Source organism: Tursiops truncatus, chromosome 3 (genome assembly GCF_011762595.2).
Source record: "Tursiops truncatus isolate mTurTru1 chromosome 3, mTurTru1.mat.Y, whole genome shotgun sequence".
Taxonomy (NCBI): domain Eukaryota; kingdom Metazoa; phylum Chordata; class Mammalia; order Artiodactyla; family Delphinidae; genus Tursiops; species Tursiops truncatus.
The window spans coordinates 63,395,558-63,409,091 of NC_047036.1; the positions used below are offsets into that span (position 1 = coordinate 63,395,558).

At 39.0% G+C, this 13,534-nt stretch overlaps 2 protein-coding genes across 2 annotated transcripts in view; one reads left to right on the plus strand and one right to left on the minus strand.

Annotated features, from left to right (window-relative positions):
- Positions 1–13,534, minus strand: part of SERINC5 (serine incorporator 5) — a 179,265-nt gene that overhangs the window by 112,054 nt on the left and 53,677 nt on the right. The gene's annotated exons all lie outside the window — the stretch shown is intronic.
- On the plus strand, positions 11,219–12,333 carry SPZ1 (spermatogenic leucine zipper 1). The gene is given in 2 exon segments (XM_019929769.2): positions 11,219–11,312; positions 11,315–12,333. Coding segments are annotated over 2 exon segments (1,113 nt in total).

Consider the following 13,534-nt stretch of genomic DNA (forward strand, 5'->3'; position numbering starts at 1 on the left):
CAGGGCTGGAATAAGATCTGGAGATGGACCAGCCCTGCCTGATTCTGGAATTAAGATCTGGGTGTCAGGCCCAGACTCTGTACAGCAGGAGGTCCTGGGGGACCAATGAATCCTGAGCTCCAGCTCTTCCTGGACTTTTCTTCCCAACTGGCTCTGCCAGGAATCTGCTTCATCTGGTATACCCACTGCCCATTCTGGGCCGAGGCTCCTAGCTTTGGCGCCTGCTGGCCTCAGCATTCTCTCTTCTCTGCCTCATCACGGTCCCCCACTGCAGCCTCCATAGCCTGATTTTCAATAAGTGCCTTCGGAATCTATAAGCATAACTGTCTTACTAAGAAGTAATTACTTTGGCATTTTCCAGGGGGAAAGAGAAAACGATTTTCTCTATAAAGAGAAAACGATATGAAATGACTGGCACTGTGCAGAAATTTAAAAGCTTCTTGGGGGAAAAAAGAAATTCTTAGAGTTGTCAGATTATCAACTGATCAAAGCTACAAAGATGTTTTGGGGGGAACCCAAGAGACAAATAAGAATCTCTTTGAGGAAATGGCCTTAAAGATGGAATCAAAGGGCTTGGAGGAACAAATCAAATGCCAGTGGTAAATCCACTTGTTATTTTAGGCCCCAAGAACAGGAATATAAAAACCAGGATAAAATATTAGAATGCAAGAACTCAGTGGAAATATTACTCATTTTTACAAGGACTTTTGCAAACTTTCAGAGTTGAAAAGAGCCTTTAATGAAGTTAATTTTAGTAAAGGGACAAAACCTGGATTCCCAAGGGTTAAAAAAGAATATACTGGACTTAAGAGACTTGGACACTTACAACTGGGAGCAGAAAACTGAAAGGAGCTGAGTGATATAATCAAACATTGTCAGAAATTTCCAAAAAGACAAAGCAAGTGGTCTGGCTCACAAAGAAAATGAAACGCAGGTTTTGAGCAATGATATTGTGCAGCGGGAGTAGCTGGCAGGTGACCAGACTGAGAAGTTAAAAACAGATGATAGATGGCTCACGAAAGGAGCCTTTGTTAACAATAGTTGAAAAAGATAAAGGCCATTTCCAATCTAAACTAAATGCTGAGATGCTAACTCGGCAAGGGCTGGAAAACAGAGATGTTGGAACACGAATCTTGCTGACTTATTTAAGCCAAAGTTCTACTGGAAAATGACTACAAAACTTTGCATCAGAAAGCTGATATTCTTAATAAACTCCTGGGCAGAAAGGCAGCATTCTTCCAAAGAAGCTATTTCAGGAAGAATAAGAAAAGGAAGAGAGAGAGCAGAAATACCAGCTAGAGAGTAAGTAAGATTCCATAAGCAGAAAATTCAAGAAGCGGAGGATGAAGTACAGAAAACAAAGATCTTACGAAACCCAGATTTCCCTTCATGATGAGAAAGGTCATGACAGCTGGCTGATTGCACATACTGCAGAATGAGCTCTAGCGAGACGATGCAAGCTGCTAGCCCAAGGCAGATATTAATATGTGTGCGTCAAAGGACAATAATTTTTCAAAAGTCAGTGAATGTCCAACCAACCCCAGGAATACCATAATGATAGAAACTTTCAAAGAGAGAGTTACTAATCCAAGATCAGTCTTTTGGTCCACTCGTTGAAACTAGTGAAAGCCTCTATTTTATTGGTATTGTTTCTACCTGGAATCTCTTACTCTTGTCGTAATGGCATAGATCTGTAAAAGTGAACCTGTGTCTGTCATTGGTCGTATAGCTGATCCTAGGAGGCCATTTCAGGTATCTGAACTAGTATCTATTTCTTATCTGCATCTTGGTATAGCTTCATCAGTAAATCTTACCAGGGAAACTCACCATGATCTCACATGTATTCATTCATTCCACAAATATTTAAGTATCTTTCATGAGTCAGAGATTTTACAAATGTCAGAAATACAACAAAGAACAAAACAAAAATCTTGCCTTTGTAGAGCTTACATTTTAACAGAGAAAACACGTAGGTAAAAAAGAAATTAGAAAGTAATCATATAATGCCAGGTAGGGATAGGGCTACAAAGGACAACTAAGCAGATTGAAGGGGTAGTCACGGGAGCACACTTTACATGTGGTGATCATGGAAGGCTGCATAAGGAGATGACATTTGGGTAGAGACATGAATGGAAAAAAGGAGCGAGCCATGTGAAGATCTGGGAAAGATCCTCCCAGGCAGAGCGAATAGCCGTGCAAAGGCGCTGAACCAGAAGCATGTTTGTTGTGTTAGAGAAACAGCAGGAGTTTCCGAAGGAGAGTACTACGTGTCTGAAGGCTGAGAGCTGAGAGGTGAGAACTGAGAGAGAACATTCTATGTTCTCATATATATGAGAAAATAAAACTTCTAATGGCTCCAATAAGGTAAGCAGGGAGTTATAAGTGAAGACGGTAGAAGGGTAAACCCCTACCAGATGCTATCGTACATTATGAGTCATGTTAAAAAGTTGAGGGCTTCCCTGGTGGCGCAGTGGTTGAGAGTCCGCCTGCCGATGCAGGGGACACGGGTTCGTGCCCCAGTCCGGGAAGATCCCACATGCCGCGGAGCGGCTGGGCCCGTGAGCCATGGCCGCTGAGCCCGCGCGTCTGGAGCCTGTGCTCCGCAACGGGAGAGGACACAACAGTGAGAGGTCCGCAAAAAAAAAAGTTGAAACTTTAGTCTTAATAACATATTACTATCGTATGTTGAGTCCTTACCACATGTCTGTCAATGTAATAAATACTAGGATTTTTCTCACTTGATCCTCATAAATATTCTATGAGTTAAGAATCAATGTTATTTCAATGTTAGAGGTGAGGAAACTGAGTCACAAAGTGGATAAATCATTTGCCCAAACACCCAGAGCTACTAAATAGCAAAATTGGCATAGGAACCCATATCAACTTGAGTCCCAAGCCTGAACTCTTATCCTCCACTATTCCACATTTTTATTTATTTATTTTTGGCTGTGTTGGGTCTTCGTTGCTGTGCACGGGCTTTCTCTAGTTGCGGCGAGCGGGGGCTACTCTTCATTGCGGTGCGCGGGCTTCTCATTGCAGTGGCTTCTTTTGTTGCAGAACATGGGCTCTAGGGCACGTGGGCTTCAGTAGTTATGGTTCGTGGGCTCTAGAGCGCAGGCTCAGTAGTTGTGGCGCACGGGCTTAGCTGCTCTGTGGCATGTGGGATCTTCCCGACCCAGGGCTCAAATCAGTGTCCCCTGCATTGGCAGGCAGATTCTTAACCACTGCACCACCAGGGAAGTCCCTGTAAAGCTGTTATTTTAATTTTATTTTATTTGGCCGAGCAGCATGCGAACTCTCAGTTCCCCAAGCAGGGATCGAACCCTGGTCCCCTGCATTGGGAGCACAGAGTCTTAACCACTGGACCCCCAGGGATGTCCCTATTCTGCACTTTTAAATGATCCATATGCATGTAGTATAATGGAGGCTATAGAGTGGGAAGGAAACCCATTAGAGGTGGGGGTTAAAGGGAGAGGGGATGGTAATGGGATCTTGGTAATAAGAGTGGGGTTGAGAAGAAAGAGATGGGATTGAGAGAGGTTTAGAAAGTGGAATGATTGGGATTTGGTGTTTGATTGGATCCGAGGAGGGAGGGAGGAAAGGAGGGGGTGGGGGGAGTCAAAGATGATTTCCAGATTTCCGGTTTATGAAACTCTGTGGTTACCATTTAAGAAGACAAGAAACCAAGCAGGAAGGGCAGTTTGGGGCTTAGGGGGAAGATGATGAGTGGTTTTAGATTAAGGATGGTGGAATAAGGACCTCTGAAAATCCGCTCCTCCATGTAAGCAACAAGATCACTGACCACAAAAAAAAAAAAAAAAAAAAAAAGTCAAAATCAACTTTTTAGAACTCGGAAATTAACCAAAGGCTTGCAAGAATCCAAAAAGTGTTTATTCAAGAAAATCGACGGAATCTCAGTAGAAACAGTGGGCTTTGTACTGGGGCAAGAAGGCAGATTCTAGCGGTGTGAAGAGTGAGCAGGAGTGGGGAAACCAAAATAGTGTTCAGCCCTTTGCTTGGAAAGACAAGAGAGATGGGGCTTTAGCTGGAGGATGGGTGAGGATGCAGTGCTCTTTTTTATTTTGTAGAGATGTAAATAGTGCAATATAGCTGGCAAAAAGCCTGGTCTTTCAGGAGGTGAAAAGGCCTGGCATCCTGATAGGCAAAACAGCTGAAATCTGACACCTAGAGACAAGCTACTCAGGTTCTTCTTAACTTTATTCTTGGATTGATTTCACTGTTGGCCCTTTTTGCTCTAGAGATAGAAGCTTGTCTTTAAAAATTTAAAAAAAAAAGGCAGAATTGATGACCAAGAAACATCATTGTGAGGGAAGATCGGTTATTTACATAATTCAAGTTCTGTGCAATTCTTTTAATGTAGTTTTATAGTCATTAGTCTTATCAATTTCCATAAAGGTATGCCAATGTTAGGTTTATAGCATGTCATCTTGACAATCTGTCTTCAGAACATCCTAGGGATTCTCAAACACCATATGCAGGAGTTGGAAAACTGCTTGGTCTAATTGCGCAAGCATTGAGTTCTAACTGAAAACCAGGGCAAATAAGTCTAGAGATCTAATGTATAGGCATGATGACTATACTCAACAATACTGTGTCAACCAGAAAATATGCTAAGAGAATAGATATCAGGTGCACTCACTGGACAAAACGCTAACTATGTGAGGAGATGATATGTTAATTTGCTTGACTCTACTACTTATTTCACCATGTATATGTATATCAAATCATCATGATGTACACCTTAAATATATACACAATTTTTATTTTAAAATATATAAATAAAAAATAAATCTATTCATTAAAAAATAAAACAGAGGAAGGACTCTACTTGTTCTAAAACTTGGCTGCACATGGAAATCTACCGGGAGCTTTAAAAAGTACTGATGCCTGGGTTCCAACCTAGAAACTGCATTCAAATTTAGTTTCATGTCTTCTAAAGGTCAATTTTTTTTCAGTTCAGGATCCAGTCTAGGATCACATGTTGCATTTAATTGTCATGCCTCTTCAATCCCCTTCAAACAAATCCAGTCTTTCTTTGCTTTCATGACTCTGAGTTTTTGAAGAGTATAGTCTATTTATTTCACAGAACGGTCCTTCCATTTTTGTTCTTCTGATATTTTCTCATGTTCAGATTGAGATTACGCATTTCTGGCCATGAATACCACAGAAGTGATGGTGTGTCTTTTCTCATTGCATTCTGGAGCCACAGAAAATTTTATTTGTCCCATTACCCGTGATGTTAACTTCAGACACTGAAGGGGTACATGCTATTGACATGACTCAACACTGATGATGTTAATAGGCCCAGATAGAGTTTGCCAGCTTTCTTCACTGTGAAGTTACTTTTGCTCTCTCTTTCCATACTCTACTCTTTGGAGGCAAGTCATTAAGCATTGTCACAATCTGCGTTTCACCCCTTGTATCTTCCGACCTCTTGGTTGATGTAGAAAAAAAATTTATACATTACAGTTTACTCTGTGCTGGTAAGTTTTGAGAAATGCAGAGTCATATATCTATCACCCCAGTACCATACAGGTTAATTCTATCACTCTAGAGATACTCTGTGCTTTCCCTAGTTAACCCCTTCTCCTCCTGGAAACCATTGATCTGTTTTCCATCCTTACAGTTTTGCCTTTCCTAGAATGTCTCATGAATGGAATCATTCAATATGTAGCCTTTCCATTCTGGTTCTTTCAACTTAGTAAAATACATTTAGGATCCATCTATGTAAATTTGTGGATGAATAGCATGTTCCTTTTTTCTTGCTGAATAGTTTTCCATCATGTATACCACAGTTTGTTCATCTATTCACCTATTGAGGGACATCTTGGTTGCTTCCAATTTTTGGTGATTATGAATAAAGCTGCTAAAAACATTCACATGCAGCTTTTTGTATAGGCATAAGTTTTCGATTCAGTTGGGTAAATACCTAGGGGCATGATTGTTAAGTCATATGGTAAGTCCATGTTTAACATTATAAGAAACTGTCTTCCAAAGTGCCTGTATCATTTTCGCTTTTGCACAGCTCTTGTTCCAAATCTTTGACAGCATTTGCTATTGTCAGAGGTTTTTCTTTTTAATATTCAAATGAGATGACAGCATCTCATTGTTTTGCAATTTGCCTTCCCTAATGACGAATTATATTGAGCATCTTTTTATGCTCAATGCTTTATTTGCCATCCATATATCTTCTTTGGTGAAGTGTTCTGGTTAGATATTTTGTCCAGTTTTAGTTATTTTTATTTTTAAAAATAAATTTATTTATTTATTTTCATTTATGTATTTTTGGCTGTGTTGGGTCTTCGTTGCTGCGCGCAGGCTTTCTCTAGGTGTGGCGAACGGTGGCTATTCTTAGTTGCAGTGCGTAGGTTTCTCATTGTGGTGGCTTCTCTTGTTGTGGAGCATGGGCTCTAGGCATGCTGGCTTCAGTAGTTGTGGCTCGTGGGCTCTAGAGCACAGGCTCAGTAGTTGTGGCACACGGGCTTAGTTGCTCCGCGGCATGGTATCTTCCCGGACCAGGGCTCGAACCTGTGTTCTCCTCTTAACCACTGTGCCACCAGGGAAGTTCCTGTCCAGTTTTAAAATTGAGTTTTTTGCTTTCTTATTGTTGAGTTTTAAGTGTTTTTTATGTATTCTGGATACAAATCTTTCATTTCATATGTGATTTACAAATATTTTCTCCCAGTGTGTGGCTTGTCATTTCACTCACTTCAGCAGTATCTTTCACTGAATGAAATATTTTAATTTTGAGAAATTCCAATTTATCAAACTTTTCTTTTGTGGATTATGCTTTTGGCATCATATCCAAAAGCTAATCACCAAATACAGGGTCATACAGATTTTCTCCTATGTTTTCTTCTATAAATTTTAGTTTTGCATTTTACATTTAAGTATAAAATCCATTTAGAGTTAATTTTTTTGTAAGGTGTGAGTGTCAAAATTTATTGCTTTTTTTTCATATGGATGTCCAATTTGTCCAGCACCATTTGTTGAAGCACCTTTCTGTCTTTGATAAAAATCAGTTGACTATAATTGTATGGATCTATTTCTGAGCTTTCTATTTTGTTCCATCTATCTATGTGTCTATCTTTTCACCAATACCACACTGTCTTGATTCCTATATCTTTAGAATAAGTCTTGATATCAGGTCATGTGAGTCCTCCTACTTTGTTTTTCTTTTTCAAGGTTGTTTTGGCAATTCTGGATCCCTTGAACTTTTACATGAATTTTAAGATCAACTTGTCGATTTCTGCAAAAGAGGCAGCTGGGATTTTGATAGAGATTGTGTTGAGTCTGTGGATCAATTTGGGGAGTATTGCTATCTTAACAAATCAAGTCTTCAAATCCATGAACATGAGAGGTTTTCCACTTTAGATCTTTAATTTCTTTCAACAATATGTTGTAGTTTGCAGAGAGTAAGTTTTGCACTTTTTTTGTTAAATTTTCCCCTGCATACAGCCACTGTCATTATTTGCAGCAGTTTTGTTCTATAAGGTCGCTGCCAACATTGAATTAGCCGATACTTGACTACTGCTTCTAAGGGAAATGTGGACAAGGTTAGATTCTTGCGAGTCTCTGGTCACATTTTCCATTTTCGTCAGTCAAAATACCATTTGCATTATGTAGGTTTGTTTGCCAACATTCTTGCAAAACAAGCCAGTCTCAGCAGCTGTGAAAACCTGTTCTTCCACGTAATTCTTTTTCTATTAAACCCTTAGCAGAAATTGAAAAATTCTTCCACAGTCTACCTGGCTTCCTGGGCAAGTTTAACGAGTTAAGGCAGGAGGGTGGCCTCTAATTCCAGCTCTCATCATAACTAGCTGTAACTTTGGGCAAGTCACTTAGAATCTCCACTCTAAAACTCTGATAAAATAAGACTGTGGATGGGAATATCTCCATCGTTCCACTCACTCTAGAGTCCTATAGTTAAAAAAAAAGGGGGCGGGGGGAACTGGTGGGGTGGGGGGGAGGTTATATGGTAATTTTTAAAGCCCACAGCACCACCTGGTGGTCAAAGAGAAGACAGACTGAGGAAGAGTGTTAATAGACATATCCAGCTCCATCTACATTTTGCTCGTTTGAAAACTTCACATTTTCAGACCATTTCTCCTCTAAAATGGCTACACACGTACAATAATACCTATAAAAGCAGTCATACGGCATTATGTCTAACATCACACCCTGCATAGAGTGCCTTGTAAATATAAAGACGCTAACCCTTGAATAGCCATCATTACTGAGCTATTATTATGCTTTGGTTAAAACAAAAACAAAAACAAAACAAAACAAACAAAAAACTACTGAGCAAGTAGGAGAATTACATGAAATGAAAATATACTTCATTGTACCAAAAAATCCATCATGTTAAAATTATTCACACATAGGTGAGTAAGAAAATGATAGTATTCATTTATAACCTCCCCCAAATAAAATATCTGTGAGTCCATACGTATATAAATACATAGGTGAATGAATAAAATGGAGCTGTAAATACAGGAAAAGAGACAGCTCTTCTTTACAAAATAACTCTAATCAATAAATATAAAAGGAATGAGAGAAATAGAAAATCACCATTAGATTACCACTGTAATAATTGCTGCAGGCAATATTCACTTCTGTACACTAAAATTATACGGTATAAGCAAACGTTTGAGGAGAAACAGGATAATTTCCTAGTCTCAAAACATCCTCCCCAGGACGTTTATTAATTATAAAGGGAAAGATAGTAACTTTATAATACTTTAATGCAGCAGATATCACTTAATGAAGTGACCAAGGTTAACATCACCAGAAGTAAGACATGTTGATATCATGTACCCTTTGATATGATTTCTATTCTTGTTAAGACAAACTGGTTTTAAAAAGAAAGAAAAGTCTATGCATGTTTTCTCTCTAAGAGCTTTTTGCTCTTCTTTTTCACATTTCTTTTTTTTTTATTTAAGTCATTAAGCTAAGGACACTTAGTAGATAGCAATTGTAAGACAATCCAAATGTGTTTAACATTCATAGTTATCCACTGGGCTTACGGGTCAATAAAGAAAAGAAGACCACTCTGGTGGCTTTTCAGTATCTACAGTAAACTCAAATTTCAGTAAAATTAACAGAAATTTTATTTGAAATTCATTGTATTTGTAAGGAGGAAGGAAATATTTAAATCCCCTTTTGATGAAAAGAGAATTCTCATGGTATCTTGACCAAGATACCTTCAAACCAGTTTCCAGAAAAATCAAAGACAGGGTAATATCAGACTTATGTCCAAAAGCATTAAAAAAACTGCAAGCACAAGAAGAAAATAGAGAATTCAGTTTCTTTCAAGTATCCATAAAACATCCATGAACATTGTTAATCTATTAGGCCAAAGAGAAAATATCAATTTCAAAAGTAGAAATATTATATTTTCTGATTACAACACAATAAAGCTAGAAATTAATTACCAAATCAGGAAAAAAAAAGTTTCCTTGTCCTGGAGATTTAAAAAGTATCTTAAATGATGGCTTGAGTCAAAGGGAAAAACCAAAATATCAATCAAAGTTGGACCTTATGAGATGGATTTAAAGCATAAGGGCAATCTCTAGCCTCTGTGGTATCATTGTGTGTGGGTCAGAAAAGTGCTCCTTCTTCAAGTAAAAAGCACGACCAGCACAACTGCATCTGTGGATGGTCATGAGGTGATGGCTCTGAGCCCAGCTGGCTGGAAGATGAGCATGACACTCAGGGAAACTAAAGTCAAAGTGAGTTGGGAGCTGTGAAAGAAAAAAATGTAAATTTCTCTTCTCTAAGGAAAAAACAAACAAACTGCTAGATAATGAGTTTTCCTTTAAGATTAGAAGCAAACTTCTAGTTAGTAAAGTGCCTGCTAGCAAGATTTTGAAGGCCAAGAAAAAGTCTCACCTAAGGAATGTTTTCTTTGGTTGAACTTAATATTCTCAAGGCCCTGACTCCTAAGGACAAAGAGACAAGAGTACACTTGGTTTAATACTCTTCAATTACTTTTCTATAAGCCACTATAGTATTTAATTGTTTCAAATACTTTAGGTAAATTATGCCATTTTAAACAAGTTCTTGTAAAGAGTAATTAAACTTTTATATCCCCTGATGTAAATGATTCAGGAGCAAGCTTACTAAGTCTGTCCTAAAGGATGCCTGAATTCAGGGCATCCTGGTGGTCCAGTGGCTAAGACTCCATGCTCCCAATCCAGGGGGCCTGGGTTTGATTCCTGGTCGGGGAACTAAGAGCCCACATATCGCAACTAAAGATCCTGCATGCGGCAATGAAGATCCCATGTGCTGCAACTAAGACCTGGCTCAGCCAAATAAGTAAGTAAACATTTATTTAAAAAAAAAAAAAAAAAGGATGCCTGCATTCCAAGCCAAGAAAAGTCTCAATTTGTAATTGTGTTGTTAAGAAACCATTCAGACATTCTCTTACTGCATTAGCATATTTTTTAATGGAGCAATTCCTGATGTTATTTCCCTAAAATCACAGAAAGATTGCAGCATTTTTGGGGTTCTATCTTGTAAGGATGACTTTCTTTTGCAGTAGCATCTCTCCTAGAATGGGACCAATAAGGGCTCCAGGTGCTATGAAAGAATGGGTATCCTCACCAGGGACGACTTCTCTCAGCCATGCACTTAAGTGTTAGAAAAACATACCACAGTTGACACCATGTTGTGTATGGTGGGGATGAGGGGAAAGTCAATGAATATGATGAATATGAAAGTTACTGAATGAGATGAATAAAAACCTAGAAAAGTAAGGAAGGGAAGGACTGGTGTAGAGATCTTTCTGGAGTGGGGAGTAGCTTTAGGTTTTGAGTCACCCGGTGGGAGTTTAAGAGGTTTCTATTGTGACTCAAAGGAAACAGAATCTGGGGACAGGCCACAATGGTTCAGTGATAGAATAAAGACCTGGTTTCCAGGATCAAGGAATAAACACCAGAAGCCTGGAGGAGGAGAGATGGAGCCCTAGTTCCTGGTCCCCTTTCCCACCCTCCTTCCCCCTAAGCTGTGTAAGATGTTACCTTCCACCTAAACATCATCTTTCTGGTTTCAGACCTTAACTCTGGTCTCTGAGTTCTGCTTAGTTCCACATTCTCTACCCATCTGCACAGAGGACCACCACCTTCCCTTCCTGGAATCTCTAAGGTTTTCTGCTTTGCTCATGCCCTGGTCATCAGCCCTACTAATTCAGTCTGAGATGGAAGTGGCCACCCTCTCCAAACTGCTTAAGTCTCCTGATCTCAATGAAGAGTCTTTGCACCCTAGGATTATCATTGCCTTATTTGAAATTGGATACTTCCCCCTGTTTCTTGCAGTTCTCTCCCTTCCCTAAAAAACAGTGACCATGAAGCAACTGAACAACGAATTGCAAAGAAGTTTGAAAACCTCTTAAAAGAAATTAAAGATATTGTTAAACATAAGACAAGTTATGAAGAGAAGATCATAGAAACAAAAGAATCTTTTGAGGAAACCAATATCTCTGAGGATGTGTCAGAACTTAAAGAAAAAATCAGAGAACTTGATAAAATAAATAAAGTACTATTGGAAAAGCTACTTGCTAGTTGGGACTTAGGGAAAGAACAGAACTCAAAGAAACAGGAGATGATGTTGGAAAACCAGAACTCCAACGACACCATGCAAGGTTGTGCAAGGGATTTAGTAAACTGTTCAGAAGAAAAAAGAGCCCTTCATGAAACTCAACTAAGTAAGGAAAAAGCAAAGCACAGATTTCCTCTTGTCCAAGAAGAAAATATCAAACTGAGGTACAACATGGAGCAGTTACTACAGGAAGCAAAACACTGGAGTGTGCAACATACTGAGCTCAGTGAACTAATAAAATCCTATCAGAAATCTCAGACAGACATCAAAACTCTTGAAAATAATGGCGCCCATTCCCCAACTCAAACGAATAATGGGGTGTCAGCTAAGCATGAGCTGGAAGAACAAGTGAGGAAACTGAAACAACACACATATCCACTGCATTTGATTGCAGCTCTGCTGGAGAATGAATGCCAAATCTTAGAGCAGAGGGTAGAGCTTCTCAAGGAATTCCATCATCAGAAAGAGGGACCTCTACAAGGGGAGCCAATTCAGATAAACTATGAGCAGAACAAGAAAGAACAGAAGCTATCAGAGGCAGAGAAGGTCAAAATACATAAGCAAAACATGCAAGAAATGTTTCAAAAAGGAGACCAATTCTATAGAAGCCTGGATGTTTGTCATAAAAGGAAAGCTCGTAATAATTTGTTCAATACTCATATTGCAAGAAGAGCTCTTGTAGGAAAAAAGAGGCCAGCCAGCAGCCTAAGTTAGAAAATACCAAAAGTGGAAGAAAAGGCAGTTCTTTAAAAAACTACAGTATATCCAGCTCCAGGTATGTCAATCGTCAAACCTAGGATAGACCTTTCGTTTCAACCAAGAAATAGCTATAGAACAAGAAGATTAACATTTAACATTATTCATTACCTCAGTGGTTAGGTAAGTTTGGTCTTTAATGACTATCAGTGTCAACTTTTGGTCACATTTGTCATATTTACAATCTGTTTTTGTAGTTATTAGATAGAGATCCTATGACACTTAAACCAAAAGTGAGAATTTACAGGTCCAAATAAGTAAAGATCTAAATAAAAACCACAACAAACAAAGGAAAGGGTTTTTTTCTTTATTTGTTTAATCATTACCTTGGGGAGGAAGTTCTGGGGGAAAAAGTACATAACACTTTAACTGTGAACCTTTAAAGCTCCCTTTTCAAATGCATATTCCTTTTCCTATTTATTGATATTATCTACTGAAGTGTGGGCAGTAGTTGAGTTAAAAAAAATAAAAAGCTGATGAGCCACCCCTAAAAAGTTTTTCTCTTCTCATAAATCTCCCTATTCCCTGGATCTACTGTTACTAATATTCCTCTCTTGCTCCTCAACTAGTAAATGGTGGGCATACCAGGCAGCAGAGGCCCTTGGGGAAGGACACCTTGGCTTCTTTAGAAGAATAGATGTGTGTCTAGATTTTGTTCTGTGCTGGAAAAATTCCTCTCATTACTCCAGGTGGGGGCAGTAGAGTTATTCAGGGAAAAAAGCAGTATCTTCTGTTAAGTAAGCTGAACTTTTTGGTTCCAGAAAAGATGGAGCAGAAGCATTTCTCCCTATTCCTCCATTAAATAAGCTAAAAACCCTGGACATTATGTATAAAATGAATGTAAGAAGACCCTGAAAGATGGAGATAAGGAGATGTACTGGCCAGGGACCTTGAGACTTAAAGAACAGCATAGTGTTAAGTTCCCTGAGTTTCCTTTTTGTCTCTCATATATGCTGGGAGCCGATAACCCAGAAATACCAATGCATTTAGACAAAAAATGCACGTGCACCCACCCCCACAAGCCCGCGTTCTCTTGCTAAGGGATGAGGAAACAGTCTGGCAAGACAGAAACCTTTTTAAAAAACTGCCCTACTCTGGCCAAACTGCATAAAAAATGCCATGCCTCCACTCTCAGCCCCATCAGCAAATACTGAGCAGA